This window comes from Oncorhynchus masou, chromosome 33 (genome assembly GCF_036934945.1).
Source record: "Oncorhynchus masou masou isolate Uvic2021 chromosome 33, UVic_Omas_1.1, whole genome shotgun sequence".
In the NCBI taxonomy this organism is placed as follows: Eukaryota; Metazoa; Chordata; class Actinopteri; order Salmoniformes; family Salmonidae; genus Oncorhynchus; species Oncorhynchus masou.
Window position 1 is genome coordinate 11,137,864 of NC_088244.1, and position 26,226 is coordinate 11,164,089.

Sequence of the window (26,226 nt, forward strand, 5' to 3'; positions counted from 1 at the left end):
CTCTAGTAGAGATTCTGAGGTTATGTTTCAACGGCAGATGAAAAGTCTCCCTGCTCACTTACAAGCTAGTCTGTTCAAACTCACATTTTTGTCAATAAACTCTTATCCAGAGTGACTTACAGTTACTGCATTCATCTTAAGACAGCTGGGTTGGACAACCACATATCACAGGCATAGTAAGTACATTTTACGTCAAAGTAGCCATCAGCTAGTAAGAAAATAATTCATTGCAAGTCAGGTCTACCATAACGGACAGAACATTTGAATGCAAAAAAAGGACCAACCAATGTCAGATGATTTACCCAGAAAAACTGAAGCAGATAGTTTATCAGTGAGTGGTTTGGCACTAATCTCAGCTCAGGGTCAGATTACTGATTGGCAGGAAAATAGTTGATGTTTTACTTTTGGTCAAAGTTCAATTACTCTTTGGTTATTTTAATATGTTGTCAAACAGTTGTAGAGAACACTTCACTCAGCTCCTAAAGTGTACTAGTAGTTATTGACTATCATTTATAGAATCAAACATATGCAACACAAGTATTTGAGCGTCTATATTCATCGTTTATTTGGATGCACTTGTCACATGGACATACCCATCCCAGCCAGAACACATTCTTGATGGACATAGGTTGGTTGTTTATCAACAAAACTGACACGTGCACAACAATGGGGCAAAACAGACGTGGTTGGCAACATGTCAACTATATTTAGTCTCGATGTTTATTGAAAACAAATACAGTCGCACAATGAGCACTTGTCTCAAATATATTGTTACAGTTGCTGGTTAGCTAGCGAGTTTTAGCCATATTAGCATAGGCATGACATCAGTCCAAACAAAACATGGTATCAATATCAAGATGACCTGAAACTCGCCACCTATGATTCCTCAAAAGGCAGGTTCTTGTCATTGTTGCTAGCTATCTGACCGTTCAGTTCAGAATCATAAACGCACACCTTTGGGCCTCGTCAATTGCACCGTGCATCATTTGTGATGTTGTCAGCCAACCAGTCTATAGTGTTTGAAAGGGAAGGAAACCCTACTGCATGAGCACAACCATTGATAGTGGCTAAAAGGCTACTTACTCCTTAAAATTTGTTTAAAAGCCAATGAAACATGCTGTTAGCGTCATACGACTGGAAAGACAGGGTGCCTGGTCTTCAATCGCTCATGAAGGGAATTATTCAGAAAGCAGTTTCATCAAATCATGGTTGGATCATCATCAAGGATGATGCAATTGTGTCTCTGTGAGAGGCTGTTCGAGAACAAAAATTGTCTCTGTGAGGCTGTTCCACAACAGAAATCTATGGCTCTGTGAGGCTGTTTTAGAACAAACTGTTTCTGTGAGGGGCTGTTTTAGAACAAACTGTTTCTGTGAGGGGCTGTTTTAGAACCAAAATCTGACTGAGAGGCTGTTCCAGAACAAACATTATGTCTCTGTGGGGGGCTGTTCTAGGACAAACCGGCTCTGTGGGAGGCTGTTTTAGAACAAAAATCAATGTCATGAAGAAACCTGATTGGCAAAAGCCTAACCATCCATATTTTGCAATTTATAACTTAGTAAAAGAGCAATAGCGGAACAATACAACAGTTTGTATACAGCATGTGGGGCACATTGTGGACAAACATACTGCAAATGACCAAACCTAGTTCTTGTCAGACATTGTTGGGAAATATATTTATTTTGCATTACACACCAACAGTATTGACCATGTTCATACATGTAGTTGACTGCAAACAGATGCTGTAATCCAAAACAATACATTTAGTTAATGAAACAGCAAACTTCTTCCCTCCAAGATAAGGGGAAAACTTTGATGACAATTATTAGCTAAAATTTCTTGAAAGGACAGTAGATCATACGATGTGTAAATGCAGTTCTCTTGTGAGAAAGTAATCATGCAAAAATAGGTCCGTTAAATGACTTAAGGCCACCAAATGAGATTATATAATAGAATTAATATCATCAAGAGTCAATGACTGAACAGCAAGGACAAAATCTGCAAAATCTTTGAGACTCATCTTCTCTGTTGAGAATATGAATTTCAATAGCCCTTGGACTAAGGAATGAATATCACCAGTGTCTGACAAAATGGAAAAACTGACAATGTAATGAGGGGGAAAAAGTGGCATTTAAAAATCAGATGGCTTACAGACATCTACCACCTACTGTAAATAGTTCATCAGAACAAACCGCTCGCCCACAAGAAAATAGATGAGAGCAAAAGAAATCGTGAAATACATAGAACCTTTACCTCGAGTACTAGGCCTGCTCGGCAACCTTGTAAAGAACGCATTATAAATGAAGCGAACACTGATACTACATAGAAACATGGATGAATAGTGTACTGTTCTTAGGCATGTTAATGTCACCACAAACGAAGAATTTCTCGTACAACACCAGACAGACCCCGACAGGTTACCATCTCACCTGAAGGTCAGTGGCCATGACAGTGACTTTCTACAAGTCCCTATTTTTACCTGGTGCAACAATTTGTTATGTAATTCCTCAGATGACCCAAAGCACTAATTTCAGCAAGTTACCAGAATAGAGAGAGATATATCTATATTCCACTGTCACCTGGTGAAAGGCCAGTTGACTATTTAATTACTGAAAGTTCCACAATTCTTTAGGTTGCTGCTTAATGGGAAATGTATTTACAGCCCTCGCTGTTCAAATTGGATCTACAGGCAGGGGAAGCTTGTTCTGCAGTTCATAAAATTTCCCCTCCAATTAAATTCAAAATGGCGGGTGAAGCACTCCAGATAGACCCTTCTATGATCAGCAAGTGGGAAAACAGGAAAGAAAAGACAGGGTGTGAGATCGCAAAGAAGTTTAATAAACAAATTTCCAACATTCTTTCAAATATCAGAATTTATAGACTACATCGTGTCTAACATTTGAAAGACTGAACCAACCGTGTTTTTAAATGCCATCAACCAAAGAGAGGCAAGCTGACTTCAAATGGAAGGGCGCCATGAAGCCCTACATTCCAATATAGCGCATCTCATATCATGTTATGCAGGCTTAGTGATTTGGGTGGTACAAGTTCGTCACACCATGTGTCTGAGGCACTTCTCCAATACAGAAGTGTGCAGTCAGACGAGGTAAAAGGAACTTATTAATTTTCAAACAAAGAGGATAAGGGCTTCAAAGAACAAGATGTGCCAAACGACCGATTTGTTCAGTCAAAAGCATGAAATGGGCCTAATTACTGGAGTGAAAATGAACCGCTTTCCATCAAAGGAGCATATGCAGATTCCCACCCATACAATATGATGCCCTTAATGACAGGGTCTGCCTCATACTGTAACAGGTAACACAGATTACATTCAAAACAAGAATGAAGAATTGACAAATAGGAATAAGATGTTAAACCACACCTTACAGTAAGTCCAAAGGTGACTCGCAACTACATATTTTCTATCAGATACTGGAATATTTGTGACATGGACAACTGTTACCAGGTCCCCTCAGAATAGATACTTTAGTTGTTCAACTAAAGTAGTCAAATCAGACGTCCAACAGGGGACATAGCCTTCTCAAATACAAAGAGGATCATCTGTTCAGATGTGCAATTCGGTCATTTAATTTCAAATGGAATGAAAACAGCTAAGTACAGATATAAAGTACATGGTGGTTTCACAAATGGAGGTAAACCATACAAAAAACATGGCTGTCCATTGTGTGCCACAACAAAGTAGCAAGGCTTGAAAGGCAGATAAACCAAATCCTCCTCCTGCAGGTTCTGCACATTCAGCACCTAATGACTTCCTGTGGAAAGCAGTGGTGGTGGGTGGCTGTTGTTGACGGTGGATGGTACGAGCACGTCACCACTTCTCTCCCGATCAGTTGGACTTTTTGTCCTGCGATTTAGCATCACTGCTTGCCTGTAGAAAAGGGATTCAGAAAATTGATTCATAAACTGAACAAAAATAAAAGCAACACATTTCAAAGACTTCACTGAGTTACAGTTCATAAGGAAATAAATTAGGCCGTAATTTATGGATTTCACAACTGGGAATACAGATATGCATTTGTTGGTCACGGATGCCTTAAAATAAAAACGGTTAGGGACGTGGATCAGAAACCAGTCAGTATCTGGTGTGACCATTTGCCCCATGCAGCGTGACATCTCCTTCACAGAGTTGATCAGGCTATTGATTGTGGCCTGTGGAATGTTGCCCCCACTCCTCTTCAATGGATTGAAGTCACAGGAACTGGAACACTGTCGTACACGTCGATCCAGAGCATCCCAAACATGCTCAACCGGTGACATGTCTGGCGAGTATGCAGGCCATATAAGAAATTACATTCAGCTTCCAGGAATTGTGTACAGATCCTTGAGACATGGGAACGGCCATGCATTATGGTGAAACGTGAGGTGATGGCAGTGGATGAAGGGCAAGACAAAGGGCCTCAGAATCTAGTCAGTGTTTCTGTGCATTGAAATTGCCAGACAAAACACAGTTGTGTGCGTGGTCCATAGCTTATGCCTGCCCATACCATAACCCCACCATGTTCACAACGTTGACATCAGCAAACCGCTCACCCACACAACACCACACACAGTCTGCCATCTGACCGGTACAGTTGAAACCGGGATTCATCCGTGAAGAGCACACTCCTCCAGCGTGCCAGTGGGCATCGACGGAGAGCATTTGCCCACTGAAGTCGGTTACGACGCCAAACTGCAGTCAGGTCAAGACCATGGTGAGGACGACATGCATGCAGATCAGCTTCCTTGAGACAGTTTGTGCAGAAATTATTCGGCTGTGCAAACCCACAGTTGCATCAGCTGTCCAGGTACCTGGTCTTAGACGATACCACAGGTGAAGGTGGTCCTGGGTTGACAGGGTTACACGTGGTTTGCGGTTGTGAGGCCGGTTGCACGTACTAGAGGTGGCTTACGATAGAGAAATTAACATTAAATACTCTGGCAACAGCTGTGGTGGACATTCCTGCAGTCAGCATGCCAGTTGCATGCTCCCTCGAACTTGACATCTGTGGCATTGTGTTGTGTGACAAAACTGCACATTTTAGAGTAACCTTTTAATGTCCCCAGCACCAGCACAATGATCATGCTGTTTTATCGGGTTTGCGATATGCCACACCTGTCTGGTGGATGGATTATCTTGGCAAATGAGAAATTATGACTAACACGTAAACAAATTTGTGCACAGAATTGAGCTTTTTGCGAGTATTAAACATTTCCGGTAACAACACTTTACATGCTGGGTTTATATTTGTGTTCAATATAAAAACACAATGACTAACTATAGCTGTTCATTTATACACAAACTGAAAGCATTAAATAGAAGGTGTACAGTCTGGGGTTGCAAAGGGTCGGAAACTGTCCCTGAATTTTCCCGGGACATTTTCCATGGGAAGTTTAGCCAGGGAATTTTTGCTTAAATTCATAAAAAAAGTTAAACAGTGAACTTTTTTGTGGGATTCACTTAAGGCAATTCTAGGTGTGCAGTGCACTCTTCCATCACGTGCAGCTGATTCTCAAGATCTTGCACACTAATGAGATGCTATTGAGCCCACACGACTAGACTGTCTGAGCTACAGACTACACTACATATGTGAAGAACGCAACAAAGATGCATAATCTGGCCAAGTGCATAAAATTCCTTCAGCGCTCACATCAAGGAACCTCTGACAAGAGTCCCTCTACTTCTATTCGAGGTGAATGCATGGCCTGGATGAGGGCAAGGTTCTTGGCAGTCTGGCGAAGTACACTTCCAAGCAAGGGCTTTGGGATGGAGATGCAATATGGAAGTCGTGCCAACATCTCATCAGCCACCTGGTGGAAGGGTCTTTGTGGATCTGAGGCGCTTTCCCCTGTTATCCTCCAAATCACACCAATATCAGCCACCTCAGAGCGCAACTGGTCTTTTCTGGGAACACACCAAAGCACGCAACAGGCTGACCAATATAAGGGTTGAAAAATTGGTGGCCATCCGGGCAAATGTAAGTCATTTTGAGCCTGTCATCTAGCTAACCTCAACAAGGTTGGAAAGTGACAGTTAAGATGAGGCTTCAGAGTCTGATGTTCAAGAGGTGGACATTGAGGAGGTTCAGGGAGACGACATGGAAGCCTGAGAGGAAGACAACCAAAGCTTTAGTTTCTAGACTATAATTCTACAGATGTGTGTTGAAAATGTTTTTTTTTTTTGCGAGACGCGATGATCATTCAATATTCCCTTTTTGTTGTTCGGTGAAATCGTCCCATGTGAAGAATCAACTCAAAAGATGAATTTGTAAGCAAATTGTTTTGTTTTCTATTGGAACGATATAATCATGGGCAATCGTCTACTTATGATCCGGTAAAATGGTTTGTCTCCATATGATATGGTAAATATATCCAATGCAGAAAACATCTACATTTAAATGGTTTTAAAATTCATTTTCAGATATTTCCGTTAATTCCAATATATTCTCGTTAATTCCAACGCAAAGTTTCGACCACTAAATATTCCCCAAAATGCGCAACCCTAGTACAGTCCATTTTGTAATTTAAACAAGTCAACAAAGTAATAGCCACTGCATTGCCACAGTTTATTATAGAATTGAAAATAGGCCTTTTCTGATAATCAAATGGCCTTTCAGTAATACAAGAAACTGAAGGTTAACCTACCTAAACATCCACACAGGGATTTACAGATAAGGCAGTAAAATCTCAAGTTTTTAGATAGGTTAACCTTTGGCGTTTCAGTAATACAAGGAACTAATCTCAAATTACAGCATGTCTCTCCGCACTGCTCATCCTGAGAGCTGATAGCCGACGTGACCTCTGGTCTAAATAAGTAACACGATTTAACCTTTGTGTATAGGTTACACGAACATCGGGCCAATGGCCAGTGAATGCGTATGAAATCGGTCTAAACATAACCGGGTTTTCTCCTGTTTACATTTGAATGAAGTGGGCAGGCTTAAAGCAGCAGGGTAAAGGCCTTGTGCCAGGAGCCTTGTGCCAGGGAAAGGAGCAAGAGCCCTGTGCCAGGGAAAGGAGCAGGAGCCCTGTGCCAGGGAAAGGAGCAGGAGCCCTGTGCCAGGGAAAGGAGCAGGAGCCCTGTGCCAGGGAAAGGAGCAGGAGCCCTGTGCCAGGGAAAGGAGCAGGAGCCCTGGGCCAGGGAAAGGAGCAGGAGCCCTGGGCCAGGGAAAGGAGCAGGAGCCCTGGGCCAGGGAAAGGAGCAGGAGCCCTGGGCCAGGGAAAGGAGCCGGAGCCCTGGGCCAGGGAAAGGAGCCGGAGCCCTGGGCCAGGGAAAGGAGCCGGAGCCCTGGGCCAGGGAAAGGAGCCGGAGCCCTGGGCCAGGGAAAGGAGCCGGAGCCCTGGGCCAGGGAAAGGAGCCGGAGCCCTGGGCCAGGGAAAGGAGCCGGAGCCCTGGGCCAGGGAAAGGAGCCGGAGCCCTGGGCCAGGGAAAGGAGCCGGAGCCCTGGGCCAGGGAAAGGAGCCGGAGCCCTGGGCCAGGGAAAGGAGCAGGAGCCCTGGGCCAGGGAAAGGAGCAGGAGCCTTGTGCCAGGGAAAGGAGCAGGAGCCTTGTGCCAGGGAAATGAAGTCCCTGAAACCAGAGTAGGCCCATGTGATCAGGTGCAACGAGCTCAGAGGGATTCCAAAACCCACGGATCCAAACATTAAGTAGCCATGTTCGCCACACGTGTACCAGACCACCTGCCTGTTGACATGTCTGGAGCCTCGAGCGACAGCAAAAACAACACTTAAACACGAGACAACAACGCAGCGCATGTGGGAGGTCATTCAAGAAGCTGTGGCATATGCCCCCCGAGTGCTATAAATGTAACGTGTCTTTTAAGTGTTAAACGCCTGGTAGAATTTTAGGCTCCTTCAACTTGTCAAACGTCTTCACGAGACATGTTCATTGCAGAAGAGTAAGTGTCTTCCTTTTAATTTTTTGCAAGACATCCGGCTGACTCCCCCACCAGTAAAAGTGGGAAGTGTTCATTTTATCATAAGACTATTGCTCAAGCATCAGCCATGAGAAAGCCCCACACTGTTCTGAGGTGGGACTGGGATATGTTCAGCATTACTAAGCTATTAGTCACTGCTCAGGTCAATATACCCGTGGGACTTGAATGGCCACCACATGATGTAGGGTTAGTGCAGTGTCTTGGTGCATCACTCTAGGTTCAAGAATTCACAACGCAAACATCTGCCTCCGTGACCATTGACAGGTTTTAGTTGTCATGAATTACTTTCCTGTACGGTTGTGATATCATTACTCTAATCAGCAGCTCGTATTACATACATACTGTATGTGTGCAGTAGAGCGCACTAAAAGAGACAATTAATCATTACAACATGTACAATGACTGATACTGTGATAGGGTGTGTCCTAAACTAGCTCAGATCCATGCTTCCCAGCACGTACACACGATGACATCCATTGTTACTCAATGAGCTCGTTACCTGATTGTAGTAGTTTTGCTCAGATCAGTGTGTGTGTCAGAGATTCCATTAGGTAAATGTGGCGCTGGACATTTAACCTGCAACATTTTAAATTTACCAGACGTTTTAGAAATGTACCGGACCCCTATGCATCGGATGCGTAACCTGATTAGGACATCCACCCACCGTGCTCAGAATAACAGAAATCACATTTATATTATGGTAACTCATTAACAGAATGTGTAAGTAAAGGACGGAACAATGTGTGCTCCTCCTTACCTAATTCTGATGCGCACTTTGAAGACGTTAGAATAACTGTCCACAATTACTTTTCCTCGGCCAACAAGACGAGTAACAAACAGCAAAATCACTAGCCTGTCGATCTACAATAACACATAGTAGCAAAGTTAACCTATTCTATTGGTCAGCTTGTCGAGAAAGAAATAGCCCATTCCAAACAGACTCTGGGACAGTCTTGAAGGCACCACAAAAGGCTGCAGCAGCTCTCATGCTGCCTGACAGATTCTCCACTCAAAGGCCCTGTATCCATCTTAAACCGCGTGATAAAGACATAACGAATATACCTGTACACATGCTGCAATTAATTCCACTAAATTATGTAAGTTGACCTATAGACCAATAAGCATGACCAGTCAATCTATTTCATCAATAAATAGGGTGAAAAGCATAGATTCTCTTCTCCCGGACAATTGGCCGGGGCCAGTTTCATTTATCGGCTTTTCAAAAACATGTATAATTACTATTATTACTAGCTAACGGAAACCCTGGTGTGGTTGTTTGTGCCTCTGTGGGAGTGGGTACACGAGTGTTCCCAGTACGGACCTGCAGCTTGGAATGTTCATTGAGCAGGCGGTCATACTCCACAGTCAGGTTCTCCGCCTGCTTCTTCATTGCCTTCACGTCACCGTCAGACTTCAGGAGGACTGGGGACACACAAACACACAATACAGTCAGGACAGGAGGGCAGGCCACTGTACATTTCACTGATGATCAAATTACATTTTGGGGTTCTCTCCCCATTTTTCATCCATCTATCACCATTTGGTAGAGAGAACCTCTAACTTTTTGACATTTTTTTTAACCTCTAGTAATCACCTTTCTTTGTGGCTTCCAGCTCATCCTTCAGAGAGCGCACCTCTGCCTTCAACGTCTTGTTTTCCTCCTGCACTCCAACTACAGATGGCTTCTTGCCCATTTCTGGGACAGCGACGCCGGCATCCTTTAGTTTCTGAAAATAAAAATTAAGAATTTCCTTTAACCCCTGATTACGGGTTGTGGATAACTTACTATACTGAACAAAATTATAAATATGCAACAATTTAAAAAGATTTTGCTGAGTTACAGTTCATAAGGAAATTAGTGAATTGAAATGTATTCATTAGGCCGTAAAAGAACAGGGCCATTTTTAGCTTCCAGGAATTGTGTAGATCCTTGCGACACGGGGCCGGCCGTGCATATGCTGAAACATGAGATGATAAGGCAGATTAATGGCACGACAATGGGCGTTAGGATCTTGTCACGGTATCTCTGTGCATTCAGATTGCCATTGATAAAATGCAATTGTTTTCCTTGTCCGTAGCTTATGCCTGCCCATACCCCCACCATGGGGCACTCTTCACAATGGTTGACATCAGCAAACCGCTCAACGCCATACACATGGTCTGCGGTTGTGAGGCCGGTTGGATGTACTGCCAAATTCTGTAAAACGACATTGGAGGTGGCTTATGGTAGAGAAATTAACATTCAATTCTCTGGCAAAAGCTCTGATTGACATTAATGCAGTCAGCATGCCAATTGCACTCCCTCAAAACATCTGTCATTGTATTGTTTGACAAAACTGCACATTTTAGATGGGTCTTTTATTACCCACAAGCACAAAACATGCTGTTTAATCAGATTTTTGATATGCCACACCTGTCAGGTGGATGGATTACATTGGCAAAGGAGAAATGCTAATGAAGAGATGTAAACAAATGTATAAAGAATGAGAGAAATAAGGTTTTTGTGCATATGGAACATTTCTGGGATTTTTCATTTCAGCTCATGGAACATGGGACCAACACTTTACATGTTGTGTTGATATTTTTGTTCTGTGTAAAATTTTTTTTTAAAGTATGACATTTACACTAAGATTGTTGCCTGTTTAATATTACTGTAGGAGGTGTGGTCAGACCACCCCAGAATGACCCCATTCCATGGCCACCAGAATCATTCTGCAGCTGCATGACTTGGAGCCCGGACGATACCAGTGTCGCGATACTCCGTATCCTGACAAGGAAACACGAAGCGGACTTCACTTCTTTAGGAAAAAGAAGATGTAATGTTAGAAAAAAACATGGGGGCGGCAGGGTAGCCTAGTGGTTAGAGCGTTGGACTAGTAGCCGAAAGGTTGCAAGTTCGAATCCCTGAGCTGACAAGGTACAAATCTGTCGTTCTGCCCCTGAACAGGCAGTTAACCCACTGTTCCTAGGCCTTCATTGAAAATAAGAATTTGTTCTTAATTGACTTGCCTAGTAAAAAAAAAAGGTAACAAAAAAAACAAGTTGTCATCCAGTCATATGGATTTATTTTCCAAGCTACAGCACACAACATTTGACATACATCAGGTTATTAAAGGACTAAAGGGTTTGGTCTGCTTTGTGTTTTCACTTTTGCCATGGAAGAAAATATTGCGATACTGTCACAGCCCTAATGACCATTAGCCTACATAAAGCTAGTGTGACTGGTTCCATCCAGCCAACAGCCTCAGAACAGGTGCTCATACCAAGCCCACCACCCAGCTGCTGGTCTTGGCCCTGATCCTCTTGGATTGCAACAATGACTCAATACCTCCTTCCACAGAATCATCCACCAAACCACTCATATTTGAGGTGTATCACAGTCTTAAGCAACACAACATACATTTGATTAGGTCAATTTCCTGATATGCTGGCCAAAAACCAGGGAACGGATTGTGATGTTATTTGCTGAAGACATTGGCTCTTCACTAGCTAAAACCGGAGATGGATAACGACAGAAACCAGGTTCCCACCCAGCCCTTTAATGCAAGTACAAGTCAGATAAAAAGTCATGTCAGGCCTGATGGAAACAAAATACGCTAGACAAAGTAGGATGTGTCGGTAAAACGGTAAAATTATTATGGGAGAAATGCTGGTGGAAACGCTGTTAACGGGCAACGTCAACTTGAAGTCAAGTGATGACATGTGATCCTTCCACTAAGACTCGAGAAAGCATGCAGTTTTAGGCTACAGATCAAATAAATTATGATTAACTTAAAGAGTGGTGAACGTGCAAGTTGAGCTTGATGCGCCAATAAATATCGAGGGTCTTATTCTGGTGACATGCTTGGCTGCAATTTGACAAATCGAGCTCATTTGGCCATAATAATTTCAAAATGTAGGCTAGCCGACCCACACTGTAGGCTAGAGAGCCGGTGATAATATCAGAGTGAGTATTATTTTAGAAGAAAAAAAAATTGTGGGAATTTGTAGAATCTTTTAGCATTATTCATTTATTTTTAAATATCAAAAAAATAAATGTAATTTTTTTTTTTTTTTTTAATGCCAGTACAGCTAACAGGTGTCAAACCTGCGATGGCCTGATATCTAAATATTTTAATGAAACATGTTGTGCTTTTATCACAAACTGTTATTATGATTAGCTGCCCCTCTACATGTAGCTAGTTGGAACAGCAAGGAGAACTATGATCTTATTTGATACCTTGCTTCGAATAGCTTCCTCTAAACCATCTGCATTTTAAAGTAAATTGTGTGTGTAAAGTAGTGTATCAAAAACATACAGCGAAAACATTGGTACAAATTATTTAAAATATATTTCTCAAGGCCACCTGAGACCTCAGACCAAAACACACTGATAAACGCTACACACACACACAATTACCAGGAACACAGAAGCCATGTCATAGAGGGACATTAGGAGCCATCACTGATGTTACTAGGACCCGATTAAGGACTGCCATTTGAAGTGTCCCAACTCTAGGTCTAACAGGAGAATATAGATTTGTCTAAATAATATCAGACAGATCTGGGTTAGGATTTTCCTTAAGAGGGAACAGACCTTGTAACTAGGGCAGAGGATTTGTGATGTTCCTTACAGACAGATTCTAGAGCCAGACAGAATGTACTAATCTAGGCTAAGAAATGCTGCGTGCTGTAAAATAAATCAAGTCGTTACAGTGTATTTGTTTGATGACGCAAGTGAAAACACAAAACACGTAACTATCCTAGTTGTAGCTCAGATTGTACATTTATAGCAAGGAGCCTCATACACAAGCTTGGTTAGATCAAAGAGAAGAAACATTTCCATATCACCTAGTTGGAGTCCACTTTAAGCTCAGTCAGCTACAGAAGATATTCATTCTCGTTTAGAAACTGGGTGGTACGAGCCCTGAATGCTGATTGGCTGAAAGCTGTGGTATATCGGACCGTATACCACAGGTATGGCAAAAAATATATAAAAAAGAATCATGTTCTAATTACATTGGTAGGCAGTTTATTTACGCAACAAGGCACCTCAGGTGTTTCTGGTACGACGCCAATATACCATAGCTAAGGGCTGTATCCAGGCACTCTGCGTTGTGCAAAGAACAGTCCTTAGCCGTGGTATATTGTTCCTATACCACACCCCCCCGGGCCATATTGCTTAAATAGATCAATAGTTGAGTTAACCAGAGTCTGGCTCAGATAGGTAGTGCAGGGAATCAATAGCAATATGGACAGCCATTACTCAGTGATTGGGTAGAGAGAGCCCAGAGTTTTAAAGATTTAAAGGACATACCTAACAGTGGCTGGGCCTTCTGAGGACGAGCTAGTCACAATACATTTAAAGCCTCTGGCTTCGTTGAGGGATAAAATAGATTAATAAATCACTTACTTTTTCTTATGTAAGCTGCACTGCAATGTAGTTCTCTTTACTGTAAACCGGGGATCAGCTTTCATTCAGCCGCAGGCCAATTATTTATTGAGTGGATGGTCAGGGGGCCAGAACATAATTATTAATAATTTGTAGACTGCAAATAGACCGTAAGAAACCTGTAACTGAATGATCGGTTATGAAAAGCCAACTGACATTTACTTCCGAGGTGCTGACCTGCTGCACCCTATAATAATAATAATATATCCCATTTAGCAGACGCTTTTGTCCAAAGCGACTTACAAGTCGGCTGGGGCCACTACTTTTACATATGGGTGGCCCCAGCGGGAATCGAACCCACGACGCTTGGCGTTGCAAGCGCCATGCTCTACCGACTGAGCCACACAGGACGCTCTACAACCACTGATTATTATTTGACCCTGCTGGTTATCTATGAACATTTGAACATCTTGGCCATGTACTGTTATAATCTCCACCCGGCACAGTCAGAAGAGGACTGGCCACCCCTCAGAGCCTGGTTCCTCTAGGTTTCTACCCAGGGAGTTTTTCATAGACACCATGCTTCTACATTGCATGCTGTTTTAGGATGGATTTCTGTACAGCACTTTGACATCGGCTGATGTAGAAAGGGCTTTATAAATAAATTTGATTGATAATATTTGACGAAAACAATCATTTCAAACCTCGCTTACATGTGTGTACAATCACATCTCTATTATGCGTAGGAATATTTGGGAAGAGATTTCCAAAATGAATATCACTTGGGAGCCGATTTGCTGGCAGGCCAAATGTGTAAATGAAACCTCTCCATCTAAACAGAAGTATTTCCATCCCCACATTGCTGCAAGGTTGTATTTTATCTGGCTTTATGATTCCACCTCTTCAGCGCATTACACCCATTTGCTGGTCATAAATAATGAAGGCATATTCAGGGCCTCGGCTTGTGGAGCATCCACATGCATGGTGACCTTCTGCAGACCCGAGATCCATATTTTGAATGATTACATTGTTACCTTCCGTAGTTGAGGTGCATTACAAGCTTCAGCCACAGTGCTTATTTACCAAATGAAACCAGTTTGTTGATTAAATCTACACTCAAACAAACACTCAGCCCATAGAAGGACGAGAATATATGTTTGCTCACTCTAATTCAATACTAGGAAAATATTCCAAGTGTTTATAAATGCATTGGAGTAAATTAAGCCTATTCCAAACACTAATAGTTTGTTAATATTATATGGTCTGGACCTAATCCCTATAATACTCTGAATAAAGTGTGCTGCAAAGAGAAACCTCAGAAAAGTGGCAGATCAGATGTAGCAGAACATCCAACCACAAAGGGAGGTGAGAACACACTAGGCCTATATTGTGACTTTCAAGTAACCCAATTCCACTAGCATACTGTTTTTCATCTCAAACACTTAATATGGCAATAACAAGGGACTTTGAGCCATCATAGCAATTGGGATAATAGTTGGTAAAAAACTAAATAATTATGATGTAAAATACAAACCTGTCAAGCTACAGTTGTTTTTTTGCTAATCTCTTGGATGACTGATTCAAATAAACACTGATTGTATCAGGTGATGATGAAGCGGTTTGAATTGTTAAATTGTTAACTGCTTGAAGCTTAGTGTTGCCCCCTGTGGCTGTCAAAGGAACAGCAGCAGAACACTGGTTAAATTAAACTTGTATTGTTCTGCCCGTGAACCTAACTCTGAGGAATGTTGGACACTCAAACAGTCAACCACAAGACTTTAGTAAGCGTAGGATAACATCCTGTTCCACATAAATCACGTGCAAGCATTTACCTCATATCTAAGGAGGTCTTATGTGTTGACCTTACGGAGAAAGCCAAAACTCCTGTAAAGGTCACGATTGACATCAGAAGCACAACAGTGTCTTGTATAGCACCCAACCCCAGCTCACCGCCTGCAGATCCTCATTCTCCTGCATGTACTTCTTGGCAGCATCACTGGCTCCCTCTGCTTGCTTCTTGAAGGCCTCGTTGGAAGCCATCAAAGTGGCCTGCTGAGAGAGCAGGGTTGCCAGCCGCCTCAGCAACCTGGACATGGGAAGGGGTTAAAGGGTCACTGACTAATTTCCAACTTTTAAGAGTGTTTCAAAACAGACTTATGATACAGTATACTTGGTCCATTTTCATGGAAATAGATTTTGACATCAGCATAAAAATAGACAACACATTACATGCATTACGGAAATCTGGGGAGTTAGCAAACAAGTCACTTAAAATGTGAGCATATTCAAAAATGCATTAGAAATTGCAATCACCTTTACAAGACAACCATGGCTTAGGCCCAATATATGCATTCCTGTAGTTTAAGCAGTATCCAAGGAATCATGATGAGGTAAATGGCAGCATTTAAAGGGTATCAGATGATAAGACATTTATGTGAGTGATGGGCCCCAGTCTTATTGAAAAGGTCAAACTAGACCCAAGATAAAATTACAGCACATTACTTTGTGAAAGCACATCACACTTCTAGGAACAGTTGACCAGAAACAAATCCGAAATATAAACCCTGTCAATCTGAACTAGTCATGAATTTCAAATAAATCAAATTGTGACATATTTAAGATCTTACGTAATATGACATCATTGTGCATATCATGTTATTCCTATAACCAGCCTGATCTCAACGACTAGACGTAACATAAACGTTAATCCTGGACACTCAAATAAGTATGATATTTTACATTTGGTATGGTTACTTAAGGCAAAAGTAGGGTGGTTGGTCGGAGTGGATGGGTGGTCGTGTAACGAGCAAAGGTGGTGAATTTTTATCTCATCACGGACAATTAACTTTTTAGCTACTTTAACCTAACTCCTAAACTTAACCCTAACCGTCAGCCAAGCGGCGACCGCCAGCCAAGCCAAGCCAAGCGGCGACCGTCAGCCAAGCCAAGCCAAGCCAAGCCAAGCCAAGCCAAGCCAGGCCAGGCCAGGCCAGGCGGCGACCGCCAGCCAAGCGGCGACCGTCAGCCAAGCCAAGCCAGGCGGCGACCGCCAGCCAAGCCAAGCCAAGCGGCGACCACCAGCCAAGCCGGCCAGCCCCCGCCAGAGTTTTCCAGAATTCGTAACATATACATTTAGCAAATTCTTAACATTTAATTTTTTTCCTAATGTTAAATTTGTAACATATCATAGAAAAGGGTGATGGACATCTACAAATTAATACATACCATACGAATCGTAACATCTAAATGGAATTGTGAATTTACATACAGAATACAAAATGCTCTGAGACCAGGTTGCTTTAACATAGGTAAGGTGTATTAAAGTCAGCTTGCTAGCTGTTATGTTGACATTAATCTCATCTGCATGATGTAAACCCAGCAAAAGAAACATCCTCTCACTGTCAACTGCGTTGATTTTCAGCAAACTTAACATGTAAATATTTTTTATGAACATAAGATTCAACAGAAAAACTGAATAAGTTCCACAGACATGGACACATTATTCCATTTGTTTGTCACCTGAACAAAGGGGTTGACGTGACCAGACTCTTCGCTGGCCATGGCAGAACACTGACATTCCTGTCTTGCAGGAAATCACACACAGAACGAGAAGTATGGCTGGTGGCATTGTCATGCAGGATGAGCCTGCAAGGAAGGGTACCACATGAGGGAGGAGGATGTCTTCCCTGTAACGCACAGCATTGATATTGCCTGCAATGACAACAAGCTTAGTCCGATGATGCTGTGATACACCACCCAAGACCATGACGGACCCTCCACCTCCAAATCGATCCCGCTCCAGAGTACAGGCCTCGGTGTAATGCTCATTCCTTCTACGATAAACGCGAATCTGGTGAGACAAAACCGCGACTTGTGAAAAACACCTTTTGCCAGTCCTGTCTGGTCCAACGACGGTGGGTTTGTGCCCATAGGCGAAGTTGTTGCTGGTGAAGACCTACCTTACAACAGGCCTACAAGCCCTCAGTCCAGCCTACTGCAGACAGTCTGAGCACTGATGGAGATAGTGCATTCATGGTGTAAATCGGGCAGTTGTTGCCATCCTGTACCTGTCCCGCAGGTATAATGTTCGGATGTACCAATCCTGTGCAGATGTTGTTACACGTGCTCTTCCACGGCGAAGACGATCAGCTGTCCGTCCTGTCTCCCCGTCTTAGGCGTCTCAGTACAGACATTGCAATTTATTGTCCTGACCACATGTGCAGTCCTCATGCCTCCTTGCAGCATGCCTAAGGCACGTTCACACAGATGAGCAGGGACCCTGGGCATCTTTGTTTTTCAGAGTCAGTAGAAAGGCCCCTTTAGTGTCCTAAGTTTCCATAACTGTGATCTTAATTGCCTACCGTCTGTAAGCTGTTAGTGTCTTAACGACTGTTCCACAGGTGCATGTTTAATAATTGTTTAAACCCTTTACATATGAAGATCTGTGAAGTTATTTGGATGTTTACGAATTATCTTTGAGAGACAGGGTCCTGAAAAAGGGACTTATTTTTTTCTGAGTTTATATGCTACTTCAAAATGTAATGGAGATTTAAGTGAAGACTTGTATGCTAAGGAACTGCATGATAGTTAAGTAAATCCTGCCATAAAAATCAACTATAGCAGCATTTATACAAACTGTGGTGGTGGATTCTCTTTACATTCAAATAGTATATGCAATATCTGGCATGCTTAAGTTGAGGTCACTGTATTCGGCAAGGGGCACATGCACAAGATAAGTGTCAGCATTGTAGAGAGTTACACAGGGGGCAGACGAATGCAGTTAGCCTAGTTTGCGCTCATGCTCATGTCACACAAACGGACCTCAGCCCAGTCCCTGTTCAGCTACTGTGTTAAAACTTCATCAGCACATTTCACAACACTTCCACAAAAATGTTTGACATTTCTTTGATATTCCTACTCGTTAGTTTACTGCAGTGGTTGTTGACCTTTAGAAAATAGGTATCACTGCACTTGAACAGTATATGGTTTTTGGTGTCACGTGAACAAGTCGTGAAATGCCTATCTTGCCAGCTCTAAATCCAACAATGCCGAAATCAACATCAATGAGTACACTAAAAATAACTAGGTGGAACAAAAACAAGCAAGAAATAAACAGGAAAAAGTAAGAATCTATATTCAGGGTCAGTTTCAATACCATATTTGTAAACAAAAGTCATGTCATTTGTAGTTATATCGTTGTTGTAATTCTCTTAGATATGCAGAAGTGCTGGATGTGATACTAATATCACAAATGACACCTCCCTGCTGCCTTCAGCAGGCCTAATACAAAAGCTGGCGCAACCCCTTCCACATGGAGGAAATATGGCTGAAAATAATCTAACAATGCATTTGATATGCTGTAAATAAGGGATCAACTAGATTCAGCTATGGGGTGATATTTCTTGAGCGGATGGTCAGGGGCCGGAACATATTTACTAATCATTTGTAGACTGTAAATTAACCACAAGAAGCCCAAACCGATATATTTGATTAAAACAATCATTACAAACCTTGCTTACATTTGTATAAAACCACATCTCCATCAGTCTATTTGGGAAAAGCCACAGGATGGTTCCTCAAACAAGTTTTTTTTTAAATTAAATGTGAACATTTGTAGCTACTATTTAAGTTAATACCCGCAGTCAACTTGTGCAATAAAGCAGATTGTGTTCAACTTGTGCAAAACATTAAGAGATAAAGCAGATTGTGTTAATTCCACCGGTCATATTGGAGCAGCAGGGTAGCCCGGTGGTTCGAGCGTTGGACTAGTAACCGGAAAGTTGCAAGTTTTGGATGCGTAACCCGATTAGGACATCCACCGACCGTGCTCAGAATAACAGAAATTACATTTATATTATGGTAACTCTCATTAACAGAACGTGTAAGTAAAGGATGGAACAATGTGTGCTCCTCCTTACCTAATTCTGATGCGCACTTTGAAGCGGTTAGAATAACTGTCCACATTTACTTTTCCTCGGCCAACAAGACGAGTAACAAACAGCGAAATCACTAGCCTGTCGATCTGCAATAACGCATAGTAGCAAAGTTAACCTATTCTATTGGTCAGCTTGTCGAGAAAGAAATAGCCCATTCCAAACAGACACGGGCAGTTGTGGGATGATAGATCCCAAATTCATACAACCAGTAGGACTAGGATAAAATGTTTTGTTGAAAAGCAAAATGAGTATGATGCAACAGATAAGAACATTTAGCTTCAAAATGTTGATCAACTATTTCTTGAAACGTGCACAACGCAGCAGGCTCCACACGATTTTCATTCCATAAAGCAATTAGTGGAAAAATAGTTTTCAAAAGCGCACCGCACATTCGAGAGGTTTCATGTGACATAAGAAAATATCTGTTAGGAATTTAGAAAGAGGGGAGATCAAATATGCAACAACTAGCACGGGTTGCTAATATGACTAGGATTATCATCAACTAGCACAGGTTGCTAATATGACTATCATCAACTAGCACGGGTTGCTAATATGACTAGGATTACCATCAACTAGCATGGGTTGCTAATATGACTAGGATTGTGCCTTTGGCTACTGGACAATGAAAGAAAGTTTATATAAAATAATTGCCTCTACAGATGGGGTTTGATTTTGGCTAGGCTACTTTGAAGCAAGGTAAAATATGCCTCATAATGTGCCAATTTTTCCCCGGCCAAAAGCCAGGGAAACCCTATCCATAAATCAACGCATGCAGAGATCTTTCCTGTACAGTCGCCATTTTACACACACCCCCCACATGCTGCACAAATTCATCCATTTGCACAATTTCTGGTTCACTTTCACTTGTAAAACTGTATGATGAGCTGGATTTGCACATCTTTGCAAATGGTCATGTTAGTTCTCGTTCGTTAGCATTTAGCTAACAGTGTTTTTGATTTTGCTATTAGTTTATCCAAATTTAGTTAGCATTCTGGTAAGAGGCCAAATGGGCTTTTCTTCCATTTTTAGCACCCCATTGTGTGCTGTGCTGGTAATACCGTAAATCCCAGGATGAGAGAAGGACCGTGTTAAAATCTGGATACCGCCCAAGTCTAGCGTGGATTATGCATGGGAATACTTGAGCAAATTTCCTAAATTAAATCACTTGCTGTCAATTTCCTAGTGTTAACAGTCTTCTGTCCAACAATGCCACAATCTAACACGATGCAAATAACATGCTATAAACAATCTAACATGTGTTGTCTATACAAAAGGAGTAGACGACATTTCAGCCATGTTTAAATAAAAAAAAGTGTATATTTGATGTCCCTATGCACTGCTCTGTAATGCCATAAATGAGTTACTTTGATGCCATTTAAGTGGCCAGACCCTGTGTGAGAGGTAACACTAGGCAGCTAGTAACGTGAATCCTGAGCTATAGGTCTACAGCCAAGCATGTCATTGAGGCTAAATTTAAATCTCATCACCAGTTGCTTGATCACATGTCATTTAGTTTCTCAGACGCAGCTGCCCAAAAGATTACACGTCCAAACACCCAAACCTGGAAACAGTGGTAGAGCAAAGAAGTAGCACAAATAGCTGTAGTAGCCACCCGAAGGTCTATTAATAGCATACCATTCAGAGGAATATGACAGGGTCCCTGTATGGAGAAGATATGCAGACTGGACAACCAGGCATAAAAAAAAACAAAAAAAATAGTTGAATATACACTACGTCAGACAATGCTCATCCTATCATGTTAACCAGACTTTACACTTCGGATGAGACTTGTGAATGGAAAATGTCTAGCTAGCTAGCTCCCCCTCCCACCGGACATTCCTTCAATAGCTACTGTAAAATCTCAGTAGATTAGTAAAGTATACACTATACACACCACCTACTCATCACTAGCATAAGGTCAAACAAACATATTGTTTGGGCTGATGACAGAACCTAAGCTTTCATCTTTATGTCTTTTGTCCTACTATCAAGTGATTCCAGCTATTCTATAAAGAACATGAATGGCAGTTATTTTAAACTGTAAAGTTAAGGTAGCCTAGTGGTTAGAGCATTGGACGTGTAACCAAAAGGAGGCAAAATTGAATCCCCGAGCTGACAAGGTAAAAATCTGTCATTCTGCCCCTGAACAAGGCAGTTAACCCAGTGTTCCTAGGCCGTCATTGAAAATAAGAAAGTTCTTAGCTGACTTGCTAGTTAAATAAAAGGTTAAATAAATGTCATAATTCAATCAGAAATATGGTGACAAATGGTTGGTTCCTGAAAGGTACAGATGCCTACAGTGATTGTGTACTAAGAAACCAGGAGCGCTAGTGAAAAGTCAGAGTAGCTACACATCAACCTCCCTTCCTCAGAAACCATTCTAGAACAAGAACAGACTGGAGCCAGTTGGTGTGCTCCGGGCGGGGGAGGAGGCATGGATACTCACACACACAGGAGCAGGGCGAAGCCAGCAATGTACTCATTCCTCTGGGCTCTGAACAACTTCATGTGAATGTGATCTACAGCCACTGGGTTGTTGGTCAGGTCCACCTTCTCAGTCACACTGTACTTTCGCACCTCCCTGAACGCATCTACATAGAAACAGAGACAAGAGCATGGGGAAACTGTGGAAGACTAAAGTGGTGTGGGGGTTTCTCAGCCACTACACAATTTGTGATCGTGAGTACAATTAACAATAAATGATCAAAACCTGTGAACATAAGTTGATGTGATATGTTGGGTGTAGACCACACACACACTTACCAATTAGTAAGAAAACTAGAATGGCAATGGCTACAATGAAGGAGGTGTTTCCATAATATGCGATAGTTTGAACCAGACGAGATTTGAAGATCTTACTCCATCTGCAAAGATACATTCATTAAACATTTGAAAGTGAACTAAAGACTTGAAACGACTCATCTTATACCGAGACCGGGCAACCGCCGTATATCTTAAAGATATTATTTAACAGGTTATTGAATGGAAAGAAATAATCACTCCATTCAAAATTATTGTTGCGCAACCCAACCATGTCTCAAGGGAGGTAATTGACATTTTGACTAAAGGCTATTGGGTAATATGTTTAATGTTTGCAATTCCCACTTTGCAATAAGACTTGCCAAGATCGCAAATAATTAAGTGGTTATGTGATCAAATATTTTTAAGCAATCGAGAAAATACATGTTTTTTTTATAGCAAATTAGATACTGCACTAGTGGAATTAGACTGTGTGCATGGAGACGGTTTGTTTTGACCAGTTGACTGCAGTTCAACTGGGTGGCTCACCTCTTGGGGGAGATGAAGGGCACACACAGAAGCAACACAAAGAAGACCTCCGCATAAAGGAATGTGGCCACGGCCGTCCACTGTAGACTCATGTTGATCAGATAAGATTCTGCGAGAGAAAAAAATGCGTTCGTTAAGCAAATAAAACATAAGAAAGTAACGCTCTTGTTGAAGTCAACAACACTACCGTTTATCCAACATAATTCAAGGTTATTAGTGTGCTTGCTGTAAACTTTCAAGAATTTTAACATCTTCCATTACCATAAACATACTTTTGGACAGTTGAACATGACAGTCTAAATCAGGTCATTCTATCCTTGAATTAATGCTGGCACAAAATGTTCACATAATTTCAAGGAGAATGGAACAGAGACAGCAGGACAGATAGGTCTACTGCTAGGAAAGCTGAGTGGCCTGCTGTCCATCCCTGCCAAAACAGACTTATATTCAGTCTGAAAGAAGTTGCCCTAAAGATGCAAGAGTCTCAACAAGACAATGGTGAATAAAATGATATTTACACTTTATACATGCTGTTGGTCCTTTTGGCAGCAGGAAGTGGAGATTACTTTCCTGTGGATATTTTTTGTTCACCCGAGGGTAGATTCTGTCGCTTGTATATTTAATATCTGATACTCTGCACGCGATGCACAACATGTAAACAACCTAATTAAACGAAAAACTTTGTCGCCCGAAGCACATTCCCAAGCGAATTAGCTGGAAGCGATTGCGATATGCTGGCAAATTTCGCTTGGGACAACTTTCGATCTGTGGTTTGGTTAAGCTAGGCCAGCCATGGTTTACATATTGTGCAAGGTGTTCGTCACGTGCGAATTGCATCAGTATTGTAAATACAAACCGATATACAGACCAGCGCGCTGGAAGTCGGGTTAATAACAGTTCCCCGTGGATATTTTTTCTCAGATTACCTCCGACACAGGACAAAATCAGCGGACAACAGGTAAAGTAAGTTAAAAATGATTCCACTCGCAGATTCTAAAAAGAGGCTCTGTGTCTCGCTGCCCATGGACTACTTAACTGATTCATTAAATAAAAAATTAAGAACACATTCTTATTTAGAATGGCAGCCTACCCCGGCCAAAACCTAACCTGGGTGACGCTGGGCTAATTGTGGGACGCCCAATGGGACTCCCAATCACAGCCGATTGTGATACAGCCTGGAATCGAACCAGGGTCTGTCGTGACAACTCTAGCACTGAGATGCAGTGCCTTAGTCACCTGCGGCACTCTGGAGTCCTAAACATAACTAAGACTAAGGAACAGGATCAATGACTTTGCACTTTCAAAACTAGAATATGTTATGAACAGAGTGGACTAAGTTTTGTTGACTTTACTCTTTGCCAAAGCGTTTTTTTTTATTGCGTTTATGGAGTGTTATGGATAATTTAGTTAATGCACATGCGCACTTCAGAGTAGACGTTCTCTAAAGGAAATATGCAAAAACATGCGACAGCGCGCCAATATGATCTCGCTAGCTCCGCTTCTTTGCCTGTTTCCATTGTGACTAATTTGTTCCCATTGGAAACAACAGGCTGTGGTCCATCTTTGGTTAGTTGTAAACATCGTTGACTACACTGGTAATACTTGCAATATGCAAAAATCGCGCCGCTATTTTCTGGTTGCTAACATTTGTCGTTCGCCTAATTGCAGTGTGACAAAACAAGCAACCGTGTAGAGAATCGTCGCCCAGAAAGTAAAAAAATGTCACTTTAAGAAACCTGTCAAGCTGTCTGTCATTCAGCCCCTGAGCAAGGCAGTTAACCCACTGTTCCCTGGGCGCCGAAGACGTGGGTGTCGATTAAGGCAGCCCCCGCACCTCTGATTCAGGATGGGTTTGGTTAAATGCGGAAGACACATTTCAGTTGAAGACTGAGTTGTACAACTGACTAGCTACCTCCCTTTCATCAATGATGGCTAGTTAATTATACAAGTTTGTAATAGCTGCTAACTAACAAGGTAGCTACAGGGCTCTACAGTGCAACCACTTTACTCAAATATGGGCCTAAATATTTTGGTGCGACCTGGAATGTTTTATTTAGGAACTCCAGCGCGCATAGAAAAACATGAAGGCTTTTATTAACTCAAACCTCATTGTGCTTCCAAATGTGACGCACACGTGCTTCTTGCAAAAAAAGGTCGCTAACCAGCCAACTGTTTAATATCTGGCTGGACATTACGTATAAATTACTAGTAGCTGGAAGTTTGGACAAAGACCAGCAAAGACCAGACATTCCAAAAACGAAATAATGACGTAGATAGCTAAATATGCTAGTTAACTAGCATGCTAGCTGGATTTCGAGCAATGGTTGTGACTAAGTTACCTGCTAATGTTCAGCACAGGCCTTACAGAACTCACTTTATGCAACGGTTAGCAGTACTCACCTACAACACTTAAATTATTGGATGCACGGAAACTGGTCTTCCTATAGGGCTCTCGACCGCTGAGGTATATCAAAACAGAAACGACGCGTACTTCGCTTGAGCGTTAATTAGCTAAATGCATTCTTGAAGACTTCCTAGCTAGTTACTTCCTACTTCCGGTGCCAGCTCATCTCATCATGAGACGGGGGTAAAGGTTAAATTGCCCCATACTACAGTATAGTTGAGTCAGAGATGCATTCCAGATACTGATATAGATCATCTTTGTCTAATGTCAGTTAAAGCACAAGACTTCACATCTGCTTGGTGAAAGAGGGCACAGCTCAAAAGTCCATAAAACGAGGTTGGGCAATCTAATCTATTTTAGAAGGTTTCCACTTTTACCACAGCCACAAATGCTTTTTCGTACAAATTCATGAAAACAAAAATGTACTTTTTGGTCATAATTTAAGGTTAGGGTTAGGCATAAGGTTGGTTTAAAATCACATTTTAAGAAGATACATTGTAGAAATGGGCGGGAATTATGACTTTGTGGCTGTGGTAACTAGTGACGACCATTTTAGAGGTTTGTATCCTTCCATAACATGCTAGTGGGCCCTCTTGTCAACTAAAATGGTCTGGTAAGTGAATAAATATGTTGTTGTTTTTTACTAATACATTACATATCATTAAATAAAAGGCAAAGACAATATTGACATCTAAGCATGTTTATCTGAGAAAGCTTGAACCAACATTGACAATTTTGTAAAATATTTCAATTTGCATGACAAACTAGGACAGTTATTTAATTTCATACATAGTTATTAGGCAATAATTACACACACGTCTCCCAAATCATGATTTTGTCATGCGCATTAACATTAAAAACGCCCGACCCCACCGGTGTGATTATTACCTCTCAGGGTTTAGAGCTTGAGGTAGTCACCTCATACAAGTGCTTGGTCTTCAAAGCACCTGGGTCGCTCCTCTTTTCAGTTCGCTGCAGCTAGTGACTGGAACGAGCAGCAATAAACACTCAAACTGGACAGTTTTATTTCCATCTCTTCATTCAAAGACTCAATCATGGACACTTACTGACAGTTGTGGCTGCTTCGTGTAAAGTATTGTCTCTACCTTGCCCTTTAACTGTTGTCTGTGCCCAATAATGTTTGTACCGTGTTTTGTGCTGCTGCCATGTGTGTTGCTACCATGTTGTAATATGGTGTTGCTGCCATGCTATGTTGTTGTCTTAGGTCTCTCTTTATGTAGTGTTGTTGTGTCTCTTGTGATGTGTGTTTTGTCCTATATTTTTAATCCCCGT

At 41.8% G+C, this 26,226-nt stretch overlaps 1 protein-coding gene across 1 annotated transcript; it reads right to left on the reverse strand.

The window, feature by feature from the left end:
* Positions 1 to 1,657: 1,657 nt before the first annotated feature.
* Positions 1,658 to 25,082, reverse strand: bcap31 (B cell receptor associated protein 31). Its single transcript, XM_064956421.1, has 8 exons — positions 24,930 to 25,082; positions 22,530 to 22,638; positions 22,005 to 22,105; positions 21,688 to 21,832; positions 15,256 to 15,391; positions 9,529 to 9,661; positions 9,256 to 9,356; positions 1,658 to 3,889 (listed from the first exon to the last, which is right to left on the reverse strand). The coding sequence occupies exons 2-8, from the start codon at positions 22,619 to 22,621 to the stop codon at positions 3,848 to 3,850; spliced, it is 750 nt and encodes a 249-aa protein (XP_064812493.1). The 5' UTR covers positions 22,622 to 22,638; positions 24,930 to 25,082; the 3' UTR covers positions 1,658 to 3,847.
* Between the last annotated feature and the right edge of the window lie 1,144 nt (positions 25,083 to 26,226).

Excerpts from the sequence above, each read along its gene's own strand:
- bcap31 (XM_064956421.1), bottom strand. The coding sequence starts at position 22,621 with ATGAGTCTACAGTGGACGGCCGTGGCCACATTCCTTTATGCGGAGGTC. Across the intron at positions 22,106-22,529 it reads CCCTTCATCTCCCCCAAGAG|ATGGAGTAAGATCTTCAAAT; the intron begins GTGAGCCACCCA and ends GTATCTTTGCAG. Across the intron at positions 15,392-21,687 it reads TTCGCCCTGCTCCTGTGTGT|GTTGCTGAGGCGGCTGGCAA; the intron begins GTGAGTATCCAT and ends TCCCATGTCCAG.